Source organism: Capsicum annuum, chromosome 6 (assembly GCF_002878395.1).
Source record: "Capsicum annuum cultivar UCD-10X-F1 chromosome 6, UCD10Xv1.1, whole genome shotgun sequence".
NCBI lineage: Eukaryota > Viridiplantae > Streptophyta > Magnoliopsida > Solanales > Solanaceae > Capsicum > Capsicum annuum.
The window spans coordinates 194498046-194520950 of record NC_061116.1 but is presented as its reverse complement, the minus strand read 5'-3'; the positions used below and the strand labels follow the sequence as shown (position 1 = coordinate 194520950).

Genomic DNA, 22905 nt, shown 5'->3' with positions numbered 1-22905 from the left:
TTACATATCACTATACTTATTTGATAAATGATTAATGAACCTAACCTAACCTAACCTAACCTTCGATCATAGAAGTATTAAACAAAATCCCTTTGCTTTATATTATTATAGCAATAAATATCATCATTGACAAATAAAAGAAGTGATTACACAAAATAAAAATTAAAATAAGGAAAAAGGGTTAAGTTTACTCCTTTACTTTCAAAAATTGACTAACTTTACCTTTCATCATACTCTTGGGTCATATTTGCCCCCACCGTTAAGAAAGTTTCATATGTACCCCTCATTTAACGAAATGCCCCAAATTCACTAAAATGACTCAATTTTAAAAATAAAACCTATTATCCTATTCTAACCCAACCCGACCCAAATATTACAGGAGGAAATGTAAGTATTGTTGTGGAGATAGAATATTGGTAGTTGCAACCACGATCCAACACATTGGAGTTCCTTGTTGGCTTCATAAACATGTCCTCAAAATCTTTGAGCTCTACCTCTTGTTTCTTCAAGCAACCTTTAAATAGAGTACTAGTGTTGCATGACGTACATGATTGATAATAAAGTGAAATTATACAAGAAAATGAATTTTCATTCGGACAAGAATATTTGAAAAATCTTCCTCCCAAATTAGATGGAATGCTCTAAGTGAGACTTTTGAAAACCAATTCACAACACTTCCTTCTTGAAGAATAGCTATTTTGTGTCATTTAATAAGATAATCTACTAGTAGATTAGTGAACATACATGTCTTTGTATCTAAACTTCATTAGAAATTTTGGCAAGAGTAGTGAGGGAGAAAGAAGTGAAACCTAGCCCTGGATGATTTGAAAACCTAGATGAGAAGCCTCTCAACAGATCTAAATATCTATATGAGAAATATGCTAAAATCTTCATTAAAAGAAGAGCTCTTCTCTCTCAGACTTAATACGATCTACTTTAGCGTGGGTTTAGGTCCTTTTCGTTAAGTTGGGTTAGGTTGGCAGGTTAGAATAGAGCAATGAGTTTTATTTTTTAAAATGGGTTGTTTTAGTGAATTTGGGGCTCTCAGTTAAATAAGGGGTACATATAAAACTTTCTTAACGACGGGGGCAAATATGAATCAATAATATGGCGAAGGATAACGTTAGCCAATTTTTTAAAGTAGAAGGACATATTTGGCTATTTTTATTAAAATAATAAACATTTAGTCAATAAAGATAGCAACACAAGATAGTTTCAACAAACATACAAAACTTTAATTTGCAAGAATAAAATAAATATAGTTTACGTCTAACAAAAATAATTCTGATAGAGACAAAAATACTAGGTGATTTTTTCATCCGTCCTAACCTTGATAAATAGAGTTAGACTTCATTTGGTTGCACTTAATGGAGGTCTGAATCTGAATGGTTCAGACTTCAAACCATTAAGTACATTTATTTTTTATTAGAATTTTAGCTCTTAATTGGTCTGAATAGGTCTTAATTATTCAGATCTGGAACCAAGTATTAATATCATCAAGAGTTATTCTTGTGTTGAATAATATTCACCACTACTCTATCCACAACCACCAGTCACCACTATTGCCACCTCTGTCACCACCACCGTTGTCAACCAACACCCACCATCACCAACTACCACCATTAATCGCCACCACCAACCATTTCCAGCATTACAATCACCATTGACAATCAATATTGCTACCAACCACTATTGTCAGCCGCTAATAAATCTACCACCCTCCATTATTCTAATTATACCCACCGTTATCGCTACCCCAACACTAACACCAATTCTAACTCTACCACCATCATCAACCACTACCAACCAATCCCTGCTACCAACCAACTCATCTATCACAACTAGTACCACCGTTAACTATTACTAATACATCATCAACCTCCACACATTCTTCGACACCACCATCATTACCACCTCTACCGCCACCTCTACGACTACTTCAACCACTACCATTACTACAATCTATCTCTACTAAAACCATCTACACTATCACGACTAATAAAGTCTCCAACTACCACCAACATATCGTCAAACATTATACATTCATTTTTCAGCCATTACAATTAATACCTCTAAAAACTACTATAAACCAATTTCACATCACAATCACCACCACTGCTATCAGTCGCTACTGTTATAACAGTCACTACAATACCAACCATCTCTACCATCACAACTATCACCACCAACATTACTAATCACTAACATCAACCATTAACACTACCACCACTAGTACAAAATATCTCACTATGACTAGCAAACATAAATATTTTTTTCAATCAAATAATAATTTTTTTGTATTAATTCAAATATTTTCTTAATATATTATTAATTTTTTATATGAATTATATTTTTTTATTATATATATAAGTAAATAAATTTTGCATATTCAAATGTTGAAAAACAGATAGTCTTAAACATTCAGTTTTCAGATCTAGAGACAACATCTTAATAATTCATATCTGCGTTCAGATTCAGACGTCTGAATCATAATAAAAAAAAATACAACCTTACTTATTGCTGGTAAGAGGTGACAAGTATCTCGTAGAATTAATTGAGATGCACAAACTAGTCCGGACACCAGATTACCCCCTCCTTCCCCCACTCCTAAACTACATAAATAATCCTTATAATAAGTGACTTTATTTTTTGTCTCTCATAAGAATGGTCTTATAAAACTAGCCTCTTTTTTTATATAGCACAATTAATATTCGCCCCTCAATATCTCAAATATTTCTAATCAACCCTATACTTATTTAACTTTCTACCAATTTTTCTCTTTTTCATTTTACTTTAATTTTTATCTTTTCTTTTCTCTCTCTCTTTATTTTTTTTTTTTCAATCCTTACTTTTTTTTCTTCCTCTCAACTTCTATTTTTTTTAAATATCTTTTTTTATTTCATTTTGATTTTATTTTTTCTTTTCACTTTTTTGTTTTTCTCAACCCTTACTTTTTTTCTTCTCTCAACTCTTTTTTTTTTTTTTTTTATTTCCCTTTTTTTTTTTTTTTCTTTTCTTCCCTCAGCTTCTATATATTTTTCTTTTTATTTTTTCTATTTTAATATTTTCTTTCTTTTTTTGCAATTTTTATTGTTATTTTCTTTGATTTGATTTCTTCCAATCAAGTTATGCACCATGAGTAAGAGTTCATACTATCGCATTGTAGAGGCAAGACTTATGACTTTCAAATAAGATGTTACCTTTCATGGGAAAAAGTTTGACACTATTACATTGTGTTTTGATTTATGAGATGTTTTATAACTCTTACCTTAGAGGCAAGACTTAACTCAAGGACTCTCAATTAACAAATTATGTCCCACGGTCAATAGTTGATGTTACCACGCTATGTTTTCATTTATGAGATGTTCTGCAACTCTGTACTTAGAGGTAAGGCGTGACTCAAGGACTTTCAAACAACAAATTATGCCCCACGATGTTCTACAATTCTTGCCTTAGAGGCAAGACTTAACTCAAGAACTTTCAAACAACAAATTATGCCCCGCGGGCAAGAGTTGATACTACCACATTATGTCTTCATTTATGAGATATTCTACAACTCTTGCCTTAGGGGCACGAATTATCCCATGAATTTTCAAACAAGTTATGTACATTGGGTAAGAGTCAACACTAACACATTGTATTTTTTACTTATGAAATGCTCTATAACTCTTGTCTTAGAGATACAACTCAACCCAAGGACCATCAAACAACAAGTTATTCCCAACGGGCATGAGTCGACACTATCATATTGTGTATTAACTTATGCGATGCTTTATAATTCTTCCCTTAGAGGCGTGACTTAGACCAAGGGCTTTCAAGCAATAAGTTGTGCCCTATGGGTAAAAGTTGAAATTAACCACATTGTGTTTTAATTTATGAGATATTCTATACCTCTTGCCTTAGAGGCAAAACTTAACTCGAGGATTTTCAAACAACAAGTTACGCTTCATAAGTAAGAGTTGACACTAGCACGTTATGTTTTGATTTATAAGATGTTCTATAACTCTTACCTTAGAGAGAAGACTTAGCTCAAGAATTTTTAGACAACAAATTATGCTTCATAGGCAAGATTTGACACTATCATATTATGTCTTGATTTTGAGATGTTTTATAAATCAGGAACTTTCAAATAACAAATTATGTTATACGGGTAAAAGTTGACACTGTCACATTATGTTTTGATTTATGAGATGTTGAATAGCCTTGTGTTAAAGGCATAGAATTACTCCGAGGACTTTCATATGTGGGTCCATCCATGGGTGCATCAATATTTCGTCGTGTTGCACCCTTGCGTTTATTAGCGGGAAAAGCAGATGAAAAATGGCGGGAACATTTGACAGAGCTATATATAATTTGAATCTATTCCTCCCCCTATCAACTTTCTGTTGAAACGCCCAATTTACTCTATAATCTCCTTTTTCTTTTGCGAGATCGAAGAAAGAATACCCAAAAAAGGGGAAAAATGTTTGGAAGCAGTCAATTGGACTCATTTTCTGGCGGAGGTTTTATATCTTCTCAAGGCGCCGATCCTTCACGCACTTCTGCTAAGGTCAAAACCCTATCACGTTTTGCTGTTCTCTATTTTTCTCGCACAACACAATTGTAAGTTTTCATTTTTATTTTGTTGATTTTGCAGAGTCGGGATAGCCCACCTCTGCTTCCACTAACAATTAAACAGATAAGCCAAGCAATTCAATCAACTGATGAGAAATCTAACTTTGTTATTGATGGTGTCGATGTCAACAATGTAAAATTCTTTTATAATTATTATTCTTTTTCTCTATCAAGTCAAATGAATTTGTCAGTATTTTTGTTTGGTTATGAGTACCTTTGACGAAATTTGGTATTCAATGAACTGTAGATCTAGTGGTTAAGTGTTTCAATAATGATGTGTAAATATGTAAATTTATTCCTTCTACTAGAAAAAAGATATTTTTGGGTTTATGTGTGAATTTGCAGGAAAACTTAACCCAATTCTTGGTTTAGGTGAGATTGGTCGGGATGGCATATAAAAAATCTGAGAGAGTGACAGATGTGGCATTTGCAATTGATGATGGCACTGGTCGCATTGAATGCATTAGATGGTGAAGTTTCTTGACATTAATTTTCTCAATATATATTTATATTCAAGTTGATTATTATATTCATTGCCTTTATATAAAGATGGATAAAAATTCATGTTGGGTTTTGCATGGTGTTAGGGGGTACACATTGCTCATATTAAGGGCATCTATTGCGGCAAGAGCACGTAGATTTCTTGTAGTTCCCAAAGAACTGAAACATTTTCGATTCTGATACAGGGATGTACTGTATGACTAATAATTTTTTTCCTATCAATTAGTTTAGATGATTTTACCCTATGTTGCTCGGACTCTACAGAAGTGTTATTTTGTCCATGTCGGATCCTCCATTAATGCACCTCTTTTTGTGGATCCAACGTGCACATATCTGTTATTTCGTTTGTACTTCGGGTACACAGAATCTGCATATTACAACACCAACTTTAACTTGAGTTCAAGTATAAACAAGAACACAATGAAGTATGTTAAATACCCTCAACACAAGATCAAAATGATCTTTCCAAGAGGTGTACTTTATTTTACAGAAATTAAGATGAAACAGAAAATAACCAAGTTGTCCAAATTCACGGATTTTCCTTAAGGAAATAATCCCCCTCACTGTACCCGAGGTTGTGGAATTTTTTCTTTCAGGATAAAATGGCTAACCATACCAACAGTAGCGGTACCTCAAACTGTTGGAATATCTTCGATCTTACAGAACGTTTTGAGTGATCACATAAAATATTTTTGAGACAAGAAGAGAGTTTTTAATCTGAAAATTTTGTACTTAACCTGTGGAAGAAACCAGGTTTATATAGCCACAACATGCCTTTTTTGAAAAGAGACATTGGTTCACTTCAAAGGTTGCACCTTTTCTGTAAATTCATGTTTGTTCATCAAGGAGTGTGTTTGTTCCGAAACAGTCATGTCATTCCATGCGAATCAGTGTGTTTGTTCCGAAACAGTCATGTCAGTTCACGAAACATTGTGTCATTTGCAGAAGGGTTGCATCCTTCTGAAACTAAATATCAGTTCGAAACATTTCTTGTTCAAACCGTTGCATCTGTTACTGTTTCACTGTTACTGCATGCTGCATGTATATAAATGAAGTTCCGAAACTCTGCAGTAAAAATTTACTGCGTTTTCCCTTAGCATTCTTCGGAATTTAAATAAAGTTTGTCCAAAAAGATAGATCTCATCGATCGATCATTTGTCAAATCCAAATCCGAAGACGAAGCCAAAGACGAAGCCGAGTGACGACGACGGCGGCGCTAGGCATCTCTTATTTCTTGCCTCACTTATCATGTGGAGTAAGTGTTCTTATTATAAACACTCCAAAGTTGCCTTCTCCTACCAATGTGGGAGAATTAGTAAACTTTCCAATTTGGAGTACACTTTCTAAATTGGATGTCTTCTTTCCTCCACCATTTTCCATTTTTCATTCACACTTCATACACCTTTTGAACCCAACAATCCCCCACATGAATGGGGAATAACTATTTTTCGTAAAAGTTTTACGAACGAGTATGTGATCATCAAGCAAAGACTGATTGCATCTGGATAAATGGGTTTCCCTTTGAATGATTGCATCTGGATAAATGGGTTTCCCTTTGAACTTTCCGTAGTGAACATGCATCGGATGCACTCTATCAATCGGTAGATTTGATATCTTTGAACCGTCGAGCTTTAATGTATACCTAGACAATACATGTCACACAACCAACCTTTTAACGTTTATGGTTCTCATGGTTTTGCTCTTTTCAGCCATGAACACGTCCCAATTTCATGAGAGCTTAGAGAATAGGCCTTTATTAACATTCTTTTTGAAGCGGCTTCCACTTCGCCCTCACATAGGTGATTTCTAAACGTCCAATCCTGTAGATTAAATTGTTTGGTCAAATCTGCCAAATTTAGGTAATCATTAAATGACTTTTCACCTTAAGTGTTATCCTAGTTTACTATACATTGTCTACATCATGAGAATGGGTTGGGTAATTAACAATGTTGAACCTGCCAGACACAACTTTGTTTGATCTCTTTGAACCTAGCTCTAGGGATCTCCAGTTTGCTAGGTAGAGTTACCGCCATGCTGACTCGTCCTAGGCATTAAACCCATTCCCTTGGATGTTCTTTCCACTCTTCTCTAGATAGATCTTTTGTAAGTGGATCCGACACATTATCCTTCGATTTTACATAGTCTACAGTGATAATTCCATTAGAGAGAAGTTCCCTAAAGGTATTATGTCTTCGTCTATGTGATGAGATTTACCGTTGTACATCATGCTCCTTGTCCTACCTATTGCCGCTTGGCTATCACAGTGTATACATACTGGTGCCACTGGCTTGGGCCAATAAGGAATGTCTTCTAAGAAATTTCGGAGCCATTTTGCTTCTTCATCGGCTTTATCCAATGCGATAAATTCAGATTCTATTGTAGAGCGAGCAATACACGTCTGTTTGGATGATTTCCAAGAGACTGCTCCTCCACCGATAGTAAATACATATTCACTTGTGGATTTTACTTCGTTCTATTCGGTGATCCAATTTGCATCACTATATCCTTCAAGTACCGCAGGATATTTATTAAAATGCAAAGCATAATTTTGAGTGTATTTAAGATACCCCAAAACTCTTTTCATTGCCATCCAATGAGTTTTATTGGGATTACTCGTGTATCGATTCAATTTACTAATAGCACATGCTATGTCTGGTCGTGTATAGTTCATTATATACATTAAACATCTCAATACTCTTGCTACTCCAATTGTGAGTTACTTTCACCTTCATTCTTTCGAAGTGCAAAACTCGCATCCAATGGAGTCTTGGCAATACTGAATTCCATATACTTGAACTTGTCAAGTACCTTTTTGATATAATGAGACTGTGACAATGCCAACCCTTGTGGAGTTCGATGGATTCTTATACCTAAGATCACATCTGCAGCTCCAAGGTCTTTCATATCATACTTGCTCTCGAGCATTCGTTTGGTTGCATTTATGTCATAAATATCTCTGCTGATGATCAACATATTATCCACATATAAACAAACAATGACTTGGAGATTTGGTGTGTCTTTAATATATACACATTTGTCATATTCATTTAACTTGAATTCGTTTGCCAACATGGTTTGGTCAAATTTTGCATGCCATTGCTTAGGTGCTTGTTTTAGTCCATAAAGTGACTTAACAAGTTTACACACCTTATTTTCTTTTCCTGGAACCACAAAACCCTTAGGTTGTTCCATGTACATTTCTTCCTCCAAATCTCCATTTAGGAATGCGGTCTTCACATTTGATGGATTTGAAGATCATATACCGCCGCTAAGGCAATTAACATTCGAATCGAGGTTATCCTTGTTGTTGGCGAGTATGTATCAAAGTAATCAAGGCCTTCCTTCTGTTTGAAGCCTTTTACTACAAGTCTTGTCTTGTATTTGTTAATAGTACCATCTGCCTTTATTTTCCTTTTAAAGATTCATTTAGAACCCAAAGGTTTATTTCCAGAAGGATGGTCAACCAACTCCTATGTATTGTTGCTTAAGATTGAATCTATTTCACTATTGATTGCTTCTTTCCAAAAGGATGAGTCTGACGACGACATCGCTTTTTTAAATGTTTGAGGCACATTTTCTAAGAGAAATGTTACAAAATTCGATCCAAACGAAGTTGACGTTCTTTGACGTGCATTACGTCTTGGATTTTCTTCATTATGTACATTTTCACTTGGTTCATCTCGAGGTCGTTTAGATCCTCCACTAAACTGTTCATGTCTAATTTTCTATGGGTAAATGTTTTCAAAGAATTTAGCATTGTCTGATTCAATTACCATATTTTCATTAATATTTGGATGTTCGGATTTATGAACCGAAAATCGACATGCTTTACTACTTTTAGCATATCCTATGAACACGCAGTCCACTGTTTTAGGTCCTATCTTAACCCTTTTAGGTATAGGAGCTTGAACCTTCGCTAGACACCCTCACAATTTGAAATATTTTAAGTTGGGTTTCCTTCTTTTCCATTTTTCGTAAAGAATTGATTATGTCTTAATATGGGGAACTCTGTTGAGTATACGATTGGCCGTAAGGATAGCCTTCCCCCATAATTTTTGTGGTAAACCAGAACTTATAAGTAACGCATTCATCATTTCCTTCAAAGTTCGATTTTTTCTTTCCACAATTCCATTAGATTGAGGTGAATATGGGGCCGTAGTTTGATGGATTATTCCATTCTCTACACATATTTGCGCAAAGGGAGATTCATATTCTCCGCCTCTATCACTTCTTATCATTTTGATCTTTTTGTCTAACTGATTTTCAACTTCAGTTTTATATTGCCTAAATGCATCTATTGCTTCATCCTTACTATTTAACAAGTAGACATAACAATATCTAGTGCAATCGTCAATAAAAGTTATGAAATACTTTTTCCCACTACGTGATGGTGTTGACTTCATATCACAAATGTCAGTGTGTATCTAAGGGATTGGAATTCCTTTCAACAGACTTATAAGGATGCTTTGCATACTTCAATTCCACACACTTTTGATACTTTGATTTGTTGCACTCAAAGTTTGGCAAAACTTCTAAGTTAATCAGTTTTCGTAACGTTTTGTTATTAACATGGCCTAAACGTTCATGCCATAAATCATAAGACTCAAGCAAATAAGAAGAATTCGAACTTTTATTTATTTCAACAGTCATTACATTCATCTTATAAAGGCCTTCGGTTAGATAGCCTTTTTCCACATACATTTCTCCTTTGCTAATTATAATTTTTCCAGAAACGATTATAAATTTGAATCTGTTCTTGTCTAGAAGTGAAACCTAAATTAAATTCCTACGTAACTTCGGAACATACAAGACATTGTTAAGTGTGAAGACCTTTTCGGAAGTATCTTTAGGTAAATTTTTCCTGCTCCTTCTATCTTATCCATAGCGGAGTTAGCCATGTAGATCATTTCTTTTACTTGAGCCGTAGCGAATGACGAAAACAATTCTTTGTTGGCGCAAACATGACGGGTGGCACCAGAATCCATCCACCATTCACGAGGATTCCCCACCAAGTTGCATTCTGAGAACATAGCACACAAATCATCGCATTCTTTTTTGGATTCAATCATATTTGCTTGATCCTTTTTCTTGCCTTTCTTCGGGGATCGACAATCTGTGGACTTGTGGCTAATTTTGCCACAATTGAAGCATTTTCCCTTGAACTTCTTCTTGGATTGATTGCTTCTTTGTTCAGCTTTCTTCCTTTTCTTGGAATTGTTTTGGTCATCTTCTACAATATGTGCTCCATTAATTGTAGAATTCCCCTTTGACCTTCTTTCGGCAACTTTATTATCTTCTTCAATATGAAGTCGGACAATAAGATCTTCAACAGTCATCTCCTTGCGTTTATGCTTTAAGTAGTTTTTGAAGTCTTTCCACAAAGGTGATAGCTTCTCAACTATCGCTGCTACTTGGAAAGTATCATTCACAATTGAACCTTCAAAACAGTTTATGTGAGTATTAATAACATTTTTAATTTGTTCAACTAAGTTATTTTTTAAAGATATACCTTCTGCTAGGAGATCATGTATGATGACTTGCAACTCCTGTACTTGAGAGACAACAGATGTGCTATCTATCATTTTGAAGTCTAGGAACTGTGCAACAAGGAATTTCTTAATTCCCGCATCCTCCGTCTTATATTTTCGTTCAAGTGCCCCCCACAGTTTCTTTGATGTCTTGGTTCCACTATAAACATTGTAGAGGTCATCTTGGAGACCACTCAGAATATAATTCCTGTAAAGGAAGTCCGAATATTTTCAAGCTTCTACAATAACGAAGCAATCTTTGTCCGAGATTCCCTCGGGTACCTCATGAGCGTCTTTGCTAGTGAACCATTGCAGATATAAAGTAGTGAGGTAAAAGAACATCTTTTGCTGCCACCGCTTGAAGTCAATGCCTGAAAAATTTTCTGGGCTTCTTCGCAGGTGCCATTGTTGGCGGATCATTTGTGCGACTTGATGTGGCAATATTAGTTGCCCCCACAGACGTTATTGCATCCATCATTTGACTTTCAGTTGCTATTTTTCTGTCACCACAAGACAAAAAAATACTTAGTATTTTCAGAATACTACTTATAAAAATTAAGCAACTTTAAAATTTTTCTTCTTGTTTCTAGTTAACAATGAAGTTTTTATGACTTCCAATTGTCAACCGAATGATCTTTAACTTGTGACGAAGTTTTTATGACTTCAAATCACTAGTTAAGTTCAGGCGGAGTAGAAAGTTAAAACTTTAATCTCCAAAAACAAGCAATACAGATTCTGTAATAGTAATTTATTTTCTTAAGATTGTTATTTTGTTTGTACTTCGGATACACAATCTGTATATTACAACACCAACTTCAACTTGAGTTCAAGTATAAACAAGAACACAATGAAATATGTCAAATAACCTTTCCAAGAGGTATATTTTATTTTGCAGAAATTAAGATGAAACAGAAAATAGCCAAGTTGTTCGAATTTACGGATTTTCCTTAAGTAAATAATCCCCCTCACTGTACCCGAGGTTGTGGAATTTTTCCTACCAGGATAAAATGGCTAATCATACCAACAGTAGCCGTACCTCAAACTGTTGGAATATCTTCGAACTCACAGAACGTTTTAAGTGATCACACAGAATATTTTTGAGACAAGAAGAGAGTTTTTAATCTGAAAATTTCGTACTAAACCTGTGGAAGAAACCGTGTTTATATAGCCACGACATGCCTTTTCTAAAAAGAGGCAATGGTTCACTTTAAAGGTTGCACCTTTTCTGTAAATTCATGTCTGTTCATCAAGGAGTGTGTTTGTTCCGAAACAGTCATGTCATTCCACGCGAATCAGTGTGTTTGTTCCGAAACAGTCATGTCAGTTCACGAAACATTGTGTCATTTTCAGAAGGGTTGCATCCTTTTGAAACTAAATATCAGTTCGAAACATTTCTTGTTCAACCCATTGCATCTGTTACTGTTTCATTGTTACTGCATGCTGCATTTATATAAATGGAGTTTCGAAACTCTGCAGTAAAAATTTACTGCGTTTTTCCTTAGCATTCTTCGGAATTCAAATAAAGTTTGTCCAAAAAGATAGATCTCATCAATCGATCAATTGCCAAATCCAAATCCAAAGCCGAGCGAGCAACGATGACGACGCGAGGCATCTCTTATTTCTTGCCTCACTTACCATGTGGAGTAAGTGTTCTTATTATAAACACTCCAAAGTTTCCTTCTCCCACCAATGTGGGAGAATTAGTGAGCTTTCCAATTTGGAGTACATTTTCTAAATTAGATGTCTCCTTTCCTCCACCATTTTCCATTTTCCATTCACACTTCATACACACTTTGAACTCAAAAATATCGACATTATTGAAGAGTCCAAGCAACACAGATTTTACCCGAATTACCTCTTTCAGCACATACAAATGAAGGGAGCTCAATTACATATGATGAGATTAAGATAAATTTATATAATACTATTTTCTAAATAAAATACAATAAGATTCACCAAACTGACCCAAAGTAGGGAGCTCAATGCACTACTTCAAGTTTGGCATCATCTACCTTGATGGATCTAGGCATAATTTCCTAGTGTTTTAAGTTGGTTTATGGCTCTAGGCACTACTTCGAGCAGTTACAACTTACTGAAGACATGACCCTAGATAGGAAGGTATGAGGATGCGGATTAGGGTAGAGTGCTAGTGCGTGGGGGTGAGTCGTAGCCAGTAGATAGGAGTGGGTGTAGTCTTGCTAGTAGTCATAGGGCTTGGCACATAGGTTGTTCTTTCTAGTTAGGGTTTGGGTGAGGTGTGTGCTTTTGGTTTGATAGTGTATAGTGCTATTTTATGGGTGTCTTATTTTTGTTATTTCATCTCGTTTCATGTTTTATTACGACTTTATTTACTGTCCTTTTGTCCTGAGCCAGAAGTCTATCGGAAACAACCTCTCTACTTCTTCGGAGGTAGTGGTATGGACTGCGTAAATTTCACCCTTCCTAAACCCCACTATGTGGGAATACACTTGGTATGTTGTTGTTGTTGTTATGGACCTCAGCCTAAACTACAATTTCTGAAGAAGCACAGATGTTCCTTTGTATAGTGATCCTGTCCCCCTAATTTGCACCTCTCGTTCACTATGCATTAAAGTTGTGTTGTTTTATCCCTTTTGCAGGGTGAATGATGCCGTGGATTCCAAGGAAGTGGAGGAAGTATCGTAAGTCCCGTCTTTGCCAACCATTGGGAACCAATGATGTGTTTTCTCTTTAGCTTTCTAAATCCACATTTTTAAAGCAGGGATGGAATGTATGTCCGAGTCCATGGACACTTGAAAGGTTTTCAGGGTAAAATACAACTCGTGGTCTTTGCTATCAGGTTTGTAAAGTGTAAACTTTTATTTTTGTTCTATTTTAATAAATGTTCTATATTTATATGATTTTAAATAGTGTATGACCAAATTTGTCTTATTTGTCTTTGCCATTATGTAGCAGCTCTTCTTTTAAAGTATAATATCTTTTTCTTATCAACAGTTAGTCAAGATTTTGACCTCATAATGTCTTCAATGCTTTTTTGCCGGAACATTAACACCCTTGATTTTTCTTCAATGAGTCAGGGAAAAGCTAGTTCATAATCTTGTGCTAGTCATCTTCCACTTGTTAGTTTTGATGACAATGATGATCTCTTTGTTCAGTTATTTGTGTTCTCTTTGGTGGGAAACAACCTTTCCCTTTTTCCTTTAGAGATGTTAGTACTACTTGATTTCAACATAAATAAGCCAAAAGCAGAGTCCTTCAAGTGCGAGGTGTTCACTGAGAATCATAGAGGTTTACACTGGTGTTTAGTCAGTTGAACTTTATGATGTTTATCAAACTTTGGTATGATTAGTCATTTCAAGTGTATTATCTGTTTTTCAGGCTTTTTCTTGAACTTTTTATGACCCATAATTTATAATTAGACCACTTGTTGTAAGCTGTGTTGAAGTTTGTGTTCCTGACCTTTTCTTTTTCTATAGATGGTAGAATGCTAGAAGCCAAAACAATTTGTTATTACACGCTGGGGACATGATTTGCAATTGAATCAGGACAGCTTAGTGCTTATTTAAGTAAACAATACTTTTTAGACCTGTGTACTCATTCTTAACAATGTCCACGGAGTGTCTTTCCAGATGATGTGAGTTTTTCGGACACTGATTTCCAAATCCATCAATCTATCACTTTTAGGATGTCTTAAGTGATATTGGGTGCTGAAAGTGTCATCAGGTGGTTTGTGGTTGAACTATGCTACGTGTTTTATAAGTCCACAGATCAGCCGTAATCTTTTTTTTTGTTTGGCTGATTACATGTAATTTGGGAGTTTTATGTTGTCTATCCATTATGAGCCTTAATTTTTATTAGATGGAACACTAGAGTCACTTGTTGATAGAGGTCTCCCCCCCCCTCCCCCCTCCAGGCTGGTTCCCCTGTTTTCACGTGGCCTCCCTCAGTTTTCAAAATAGGCATAGCACCTCCTGACCTTTCTAACAAGATTTTGTTTATGCTGCATCTGGAAATGTGAAAAAGAGTTGGTTTCTTTCGTTTAATATTTCTCCAACATATGATTATAAGTGTGAACAAAATTTGCACCTTTTTGCTAGTCCGTAGCAAAAGGTTTATCACGGCACCATAGCCAAAAAGAACTTAATGTCATTTTATATAGTGATTCTTATATAAACCTATCAGTAAACACTGTATTTTGGTCTTTCATTATGTTTCAGACCTATAACTGATTATAATGAGGTTGCTACCCACTTCCTTGAATGTATCTATGTCCATCATTGCTATAGGAAGCCACAGGTATACACATCTAGCTTCTAATAACAATGAGAGTTTGATATACATCATCCTTTTACTGTTCTCTATAACCCCACTTGTAGAATAATGTCTACACTTTTCTCCCTATGAGATTCAGAGCGGTCACTCGGTTTCCACTCCCAGCCAAACTGATGTACCAGCAGCAGTTAGTGCCTCTTCAAGTGGACACAATTCCAATCAAGTAAGTATTAACCATGCAGTAAATGATTATTTCAGATTGCCATTCTACTATTCATTAATCTGCGTCATCCATTATATCTTTCAGTTCTCTGGAAATTTGAGCATTGATGGACTCAAGGGCATAGAAAAGAGTGTGATAGATTATTTAGAACAACCTTCATCACTGTAAGTTGTTTAATATGCTATTAATCATAACACCTGATTCATGTTGTTCATAGCTTCTCATTGATTGATAAACTATTCCAGAAGAGAAAATGTTATCGATCGCGAGTGGTATGCTTTCCCAATGACAGTCTAGTTTTCTAGAGTTCAAACTAACTTTATTTAACTTGGAAGTTATATTTGGTTTTCTCTCCATCTCAACTTGATTGGTGCCCTGTTCATCTTAAATTAAGATTCTCTTAAAATGAAGATTTATTCAGCATTTAAAATCCATGCTTCGTGATTTTTGTTGTATGTACTTTGTTGTTTTGCTCATTTTGTTCTTCAAAAGCATACAAGAGAATTATCAAAAAGTAGGTTTAATCAAATTTGGCTTTTCAAAAAAGAGAAGGAACTTCAAGTTGAAGAGAATTATCAAAAAGTAGAGGTTTAAACAAGAAGGAACTTCAAATTGAAGAGTAGGGAGTAACTTAATTGGGTCACACTTATTTTTGAGGGTGAAACAGTAACTAATTGACTTTTCAGACATTCCAAGAAAATTTGGTAGCTGCAAGAATATAGGGTTTACCTTAGTTTGAGTAACTTCTCTACAATGATCAGTCCACAAATCCTCTCTAGCAGACAGTGAAAACAGCAGGATTCATCTATGTTCATTTTGCAATGAAGACGGAATGCTCTGACAGTATTCTGATAAACTTCCTGCGATAATTATATTTTGGTCAAAGCAATTGAGTCTGAAAGAACGGAAAATGAAAAAAGAGGTCAGCAGCTTTGATGCTACCCCTTTGGTGTGACCTATATGTTTGAACTTCTGGAAGTTACCGACTTAACATGCTGAATGCATTTGATTTGATATTACTAGTCGCTTCTTTATACCAAATATTTTCTGAAAAAGAGAAGTATCTTTGGTTACACCTAATGTTTCCCCCAAACTAACATCTGGAAAATGTTTTATGCTGAAAACCATTATTGGAATAATTTTACTGCTTAATTGGTCATGCATATACATAGCATTTAGTATTTAAGGTTGAAAGAAATTGTGTTTCGATATGGATATAAAAATAAAAACAATGTTCTCTATTTGTAGGAGTAGATGGTACTGATTAATGGAGGGAGTCACAATAGTATGCCCTTAAGAGAGCAACACATTGAAATATGGCTAATCTTACATCAAACTAGCAAAAGGAGCAGGATTTCCATGCTTTACTTGGAAATCAAGATTTATATCATTTCCTAGAGTTATAACATAACTGGCTTGTACCAGTTTTGCCTTTTGTAGAACGCATAGTTGGCTTCCGAGCAATGTTGCAGTCAGCTGCTTCTTCATACCATGCTATAATATTATAAAGGGACCTTTTGAAGATGCTGCATTAATTTTTGTTTGAGTTGATCATGTTCCCCAACTCTAGATTGCAAAAACTGACAATCTTTCCATGTTCAGTGCGCAGGAGAAAGGGATACACCGGAATGAAATTGCTCAACAACTAAAAGTTCCTCTGGAGAAAATCATGTATATCTCTTTATCTGTCACACAGAAAGATAGAGGACAACAAATTTGTTCCTCATTTTCATTGCATGCATCATTGTAACAGTAATGTACTTCATAAGCTTAATCATTTTTTAATCTTGATAGGGACGCAGTAGCATCTCTTGAATCGGAAGGACTGGTTTACTCTACCATCGATGAATGTCACTACAAGTCAACAAGTGCTTAAAGCTTTGCTTACATACTCGTGGAATCAGAGGAAAAATCATAGTTAGCTTGGCCTCGTCAAATATATCAAGTTTTAGAACTGATTTCTGTCATGGCAGTCTAGCTTTAAATTGGAATATTTATGGATGAATCTCCTGTGAGAAGTATTTATTTTTAATGTGTCAAAGAGTCGTGGATCTGTTGCCACTCCTGTTTTGCTGTAAAGAATTATCCATGGATAGAGATAACCAGGTCTTTTGTCTTGCAAATTTCTCCACAACGGACTGGTGCATTTGGCAGACCGAAGTAGTGGAGTAACCCAATTGGAGTTACTTTGGGAGCTCGATCTTGGTCGAACGAAGACAGTGTCTCTTTTATCAAGAGCATTGGTCAACTGTCCGACATCCGTAGAAACCTCTTTCGCAAAGCCAAAAAGCTACCAAATATACAACGGCAGGAAAAGAGAAAATGGGAGCAGATTACAAGAGGCCAAAGTTCATATAGCTAACTAATTGAGCTACTAAAATTTACCTCACATTCTTAAAGCTGACTTCAGCTTCTGTTTTAATAATTATTAGTACTTATTAAATGCACCAATCTTAGCTACATTTGGATATGTGGAACAGGGCCTAATATACAAATGGCTTTAAAATACCCTTCTTCACCTCTTGGCTTCCATCCACCTATTTGACTCAAATTTACCATTTCCCTTAACAATTTTTTTTTAAAATTAGCATTTTCATTTAGTGTGTTAATTTCTTATTGGTTGAAATTTAATTAATTAAAAATTTAGTAATCTTTAAATCAAATTTGGATCCCACTTTAAGTAACTTGACTCAGCGACCCATCCCAACCCAACTGTCCTTCTATGGTTGAAGCACTGGTGCTAGAGCCACCGGACACGACCTGAGGTCCTCTTCCGACAATTCTACTTCCAGTAGTTTTTGCTGTTTTTCTACCTAGCAAAGAGGAGTTCATTTTCTGGACAAGCAGCATCATTAACTTCCTGCACCTTTACAAATTTTGATGATAACAACAACAACAAACCTAGTGTATAAATTTTGATAACAATTACAAGCATTTTTCTGAGGATTTCCCCATTTCCATTTAAGCTTTCATTAACTATATTCTTTTATTTTGTTGTTACTTCGTATGTTCTGTTCTTTTTTTTTTGAAAAAAAAAAATCAACTTTTTGTATTTTGTGCTTTTGGGTATTGTTAGAAATGGTGAGATGATTTTCATTTTGGATTATTTTCAGAATATGTTCACATAATCAAATCTTTATCTCCCTATTACTGTATTTGTCATTTGAAATCTTGAATTTGATGAGATTTTAATTTAACCCCCCTTAGATTTGACTAGTGAAATACAAACTTCAACTTTTCAAGGCTCGAATAAACTACTGATGCTATAACAAATAAGACATTGCTTATTCGACAAAGATGGATAGAAAAAGCAACAGAAACTACTAGAAGTAGAGTTGTCGGAAGAAGACCTCCGATTGCGTCTGCCGGCTCTATTACTGGTGACTTCTGCCATAGAAGAGCAGTTGGGTTGGGTCAGATCATTGGGTCAAGTTATTTGAAGTGGGATTCCGGTTGGGTTAAGAGATTATTAAGTTTTTAATTAATTAAATTCCAACCAATAAGATATTGACACATATTTAATGAAAATACTGATTATTTTTAAAAATTTTCTGTTAAGGGGAAGGGTAAAATAGAGCCAACTAAGTGATGGATTGGTATTTTAGAACCAATAAGTGGAAGGAGGGCATTTTAAAATCATTTTCAATACTTGAATGGTATACTAGACCTTTTGTCACGACCCAAAAACTTAGGTCATGATTGCACCTATCGCGGCTAAGCCTTGATAAGTAAGCCGATTAACCAAACTGAAATGTAAAAGAAAACCATAACACAAATTCAAAGGTGAGACTTCTAGAGCAAAGTCCAACCACTCATACATAGTAAACGGAAGTCTGAATAGCAATGCAAATTTAAAACCATCCCAAAACCTAGTGTCACAATGTAAGAACAATCTAAATACATCTCAAAATCTGAAAATACAACTGAGAGTTCGAACAACTACAAGTCTGTCTCATAATACAAAATAAGACACCAACTAGATAGGATGAGGCCGGAAGTCAACTGTGGAAGCATAGAGTGGCCATTACCTCGATGTATTACAAATCTTCGCACGAACTCAGCTGCCACGCGATGCACTCATACCTAAATCTGCACCAAAAGGGCACAATGAAAATGAGTACGGTCCACTTGTACTTAGTAGGTACCATAGGCCGAGTGAGCAAAGTAGAAAATAAGGTATATAAATATACACTATAAGCACGTCACGCGTAAGCAGAAAATGTCCCAAATAGTAGCTCATACCTTCTCGACTAATAGTTCTATAAATAACATATAAGCAGAAAACAAATACGTCAAAGAAACAGAAATAGGCAACGCAACAGATGAAATACATAAACACAACAATGGGGGTCCTTAAATGGATGAAATGCAATGAAAATGATAGTGATCATGATGTGATGTGATCGAGGTTATCGCATAACCTCTATATATAACTATCAAGCATATGCTTTCATGTAGGACCCATGGGGGGTTCACAACCCATATACAATCTCAATACTCAATCTAAGTTTCAATATTCATATCTCCTCTCCGACTCATGGGCTACGACAGAGAGTTTTGTAAAAGTATCACATTTCTATCAAAAATAAGTCTTTCCACAATGGTACCAATATCTCATGAATGTATCTATGATATGAGGATTTAATGCTCACAATCAAACCAGAATAAGGATCTTAAATCCAACCAATATAAACACACGTGAGCTCAAAATCCACTCAATATGTTAACCATCCATGATTCAATATAAGTCATGTACCATTAAAGTGATATATGCAAGTAAGACATCAATAATACCAAAAAACTCCAACTTAGGCATTTCTAACGCAAGAAAAACAATCCAACGTATATGCAAGGCCCACAATATCAGATAAGACCCCCACATGGTCCACACATAGCAATTATCATCTCAAATCACCAATAATATCAACATAAGCCCCCACAAAGGTACACAATAGTAATAACATTATTTTCATAAGTATTGCCCATATCCGTAACATGCTTTTATACAAATATTAACTACCTAGCCCAGTCTGAAGAAAGTTAGGCCATAACCTATGTCGTGACGCTGAAATACAAGACAAAAATCCCTTTACGCTGAGTTTTTTCCCTCTCGAACGTTTCCAGAGTCAACCAAAACATACAAATATAGAATCTATACATCAAAAGAGCTAACGACACCCATATTACCTATTTTCAAATTGAGGTCAAAATGGACCCCCGAAATGGGTTTTCAAAAAGAAGAGATGAAATCAAAATTTTAGTTCGTAAATACATTACCTATGATTTAAGGAAGCCATAGAATAAACCCAATTGAAATGGGTTAAAAACGAGATTTAAATCAAAGAAAAACCATTTTTAGCCTTCCAGGCCAAAATTCCCATATTCCACTTTTGAGACACAATTTAGCGGGTTTTAGATTATGAGAATTGAAGTAAAATAATTGAAATAGTGATTTGGAGCTTACCCAAGATTGAAAATGAAAGAAATCACCCAAAATCCTCTCAACCTGAAGCTCAAAGTTTCAAGAATAGAAGAAAAATCGAGAAGGAAATTTTTATGCTAGCCAAGTATGACCGCTTAAGCAGTCACTGCTAAAGCAACACGGTACCAACGACTGCTGTACAGTAAACTTAAGTGGCCCCAATCGGCTGACTGCTTAAGCAAACTCTGCTAAAGTAACCCAAGTGTCGCTTTAGCTGTTGCACCAATTGGGACTTGAAAATTTTTCAAGTCCCCACTGACCCCTTTAGATTCATTTGGAATCTCTAGAATACAAATGAACTATGCTAGCCTATTAAATTTGATGTTTCAAACTCAACGGCAACACTAGATTTTTGAAAAGTGGTTGTTTTCACAAAATTGACCCTTGAGACCCAATTTCACAATCTTCTAGATCAAGGGTCGACATGAGATAAAAAAGATATAAAATCGAACCAACTACGCTACTAACCCAAAATTGATGATCCCGATCTGCTGGTGCATCCTATTTTTCCATCGACACATAGAGCAACAAATGTTGACCAAAGTCAACTATAAAGCCTTTTTAATCTCCAAAAATCATAAATTTGCACAAATCGCACCGCAATGTATTAAAAACCATGCCGACCATCCCCATACCCCAGAAACATCACGTAGCAACCATTGGGGGAGGTAAATGGTCAAAACCATAAAAATGAAAATTCACAAAATCAAGCCCTTATAATATACGCCACTAAAAATCTAGTTCATCCGCAAACTAAAGGCCAGGGAAATACCTGAATCAACCAAAAGCTGGGGATAACTACTACACATGTTAGACTCAACCTCATAAGTAGCCTCATCTACTAGATGGTGTCTCAATTGAATTTTAACCACCGAAATATCTCTAGAATGCAACCGTCTAACATCCCTAGCTAAAATGGAGACTGGTTCCTCAGCGAAGGTCAACCTCTCATCTAACCGTACTGCATCCTAATGAATGACAAAAGACTCATCTAGAATGTAATGCCGTAGCATAGAAACATAAAAAACTGGATGAACAACTGATAAAGCTGCGATAATGCTAACTCATAATCTACACCCTAATAGTCTGGAGAATCTCAAATAACCTAGTATATCTGGGACTAAGATTTCCTCTATTCCCAAACCTCATTATGCCCTTCATGGGCGAAACATGAAGGAAGACTTGATCATCTATGCTAAATCTCAAGGCATAAAGTCTATGATCTGGATAAAACTTCTGCCTACTTTGAGCTGCTCGAAGTCTATTCTAAATGACCCGAACCTTATCCAAAGACTCCCAAAGCAAGTTCATACCTCGGGACCTAATCTCAGAAACCTCAAACCAACCAATTGAAGAGAGGCAACGCCTACCATATAAGGCCTCGAAGAGTGCCATCTCAATATTGGAATGATAGCTATTATTATACCTAAACTCTACCAAGACTAAATGCTGCTGAATTTTTTTCAAAGTGCTTGTTTTGTTAGTTATGTGTAATGGGAGTAATGAGAAATGTGGGCCCTGTATATTATGACGAGCATCTATGAGGGTACCAGGTGTTGTTTGAGTAGATAAAATAAGTTAATTGTATGTTTTGAACTATTTTCTCTAATTGCTAGTCTGATGGACTAATTTGCTATAATAGATAAATTGTGGAAAAAGTTAGCTACTGAGAATACTCTCACTTGATAAATTGAGTTGACTTTGAAATTGATGTCTGATTTGACTTGAGACATGAAGTGCTTTGCTTGACTTTATTATTGATTTAGGATCGGAGTTGCACGCCCGCACATAATGCTTTGCATTTCATTAGAATCGGAGTGCACGCCTGGAAAATATATTTATTGGGACAGGAGTGCACGCCTGCACAGTATATTTATTGGGATTGAAATGCATGCTTGCATAGTATTTTTTTGGGATTGGAGTGCACACCTACACAGTATATTTATTGGGATCGGAGTGCATGCCTGCATAGTATATTTACTGGGATCAGAGTGCACACCTGCACAGTATATAGACATTGTGAGTCCCCCATGGGTCCTGACCTTGATGTCATTGCTCAGTAGGTGTGTACACTATTAGAGATATATATTAGAGGGATTGTGAATGATTTTCCCTCCTTATTTACAGATTTAGTTTTTCATTTTTTAGCATATTCATAAATGTACAGATTCTCATTTATTTTGATTGATTGTACAAATTTGTTTCCCGATCCTTATGGATCCACCCTCTTGTATAAATACCTTACTCATTATTAATAAAATAATCAATAATCTTTTCTGCAAATTGCTTTATGGTATCAGGGCTAT

The 22905-nt window shown here is 35.5% G+C and overlaps 1 protein-coding gene across 4 annotated transcripts; it reads left to right on the top strand.

Moving 5' to 3' along the window:
• The first annotated feature begins 4112 nt into the window (after window positions 1-4112).
• Window positions 4113-17240, top strand: LOC107855891 (replication protein A 32 kDa subunit A). Of its 4 annotated transcripts, none has more exons than XM_016700900.2 (10): window positions 4113-4549; window positions 4637-4747; window positions 4987-5084; window positions 13262-13303; window positions 13384-13461; window positions 14840-14918; window positions 15028-15117; window positions 15202-15281; window positions 16720-16788; window positions 16912-17240. In XM_016700900.2, exons 1-10 carry the CDS (start codon window positions 4463-4465, stop codon window positions 16991-16993), a joined length of 816 nt encoding a protein of 271 aa, XP_016556386.2. In that variant the 5' UTR covers window positions 4113-4462; the 3' UTR covers window positions 16994-17240. The 4 variants fall into 4 exon arrangements, with proteins under 4 accessions (XP_016556386.2, XP_016556388.2, XP_047269629.1 ...); XM_016700901.2 differs by having other exon boundaries at window positions 4308-4549; window positions 15034-15117; XM_016700902.2 differs by lacking the exons at window positions 16720-16788; window positions 16912-17240 and adding an exon at window positions 16366-16675 and having other exon boundaries at window positions 4303-4549.
• The last annotated feature ends 5665 nt before the right edge of the window (window positions 17241-22905 follow it).

Coding starts and splice junctions, on each gene's coding strand:
- LOC107855891 (XM_016700900.2), top strand. CDS start 4,463: ATGTTTGGAAGCAGTCAATTGGACTCATTTTCTGGCGGAGGTTTTATA. Junction 4,748..4,986: donor ATGGTGTCGATGTCAACAAT/GTAAAATTCTTT, acceptor TTCTTGGTTTAG/GTGAGATTGGTCGGGATGGC. Junction 16,789..16,911: donor GTTCCTCTGGAGAAAATCAT/GTATATCTCTTT, acceptor TAATCTTGATAG/GGACGCAGTAGCATCTCTTG.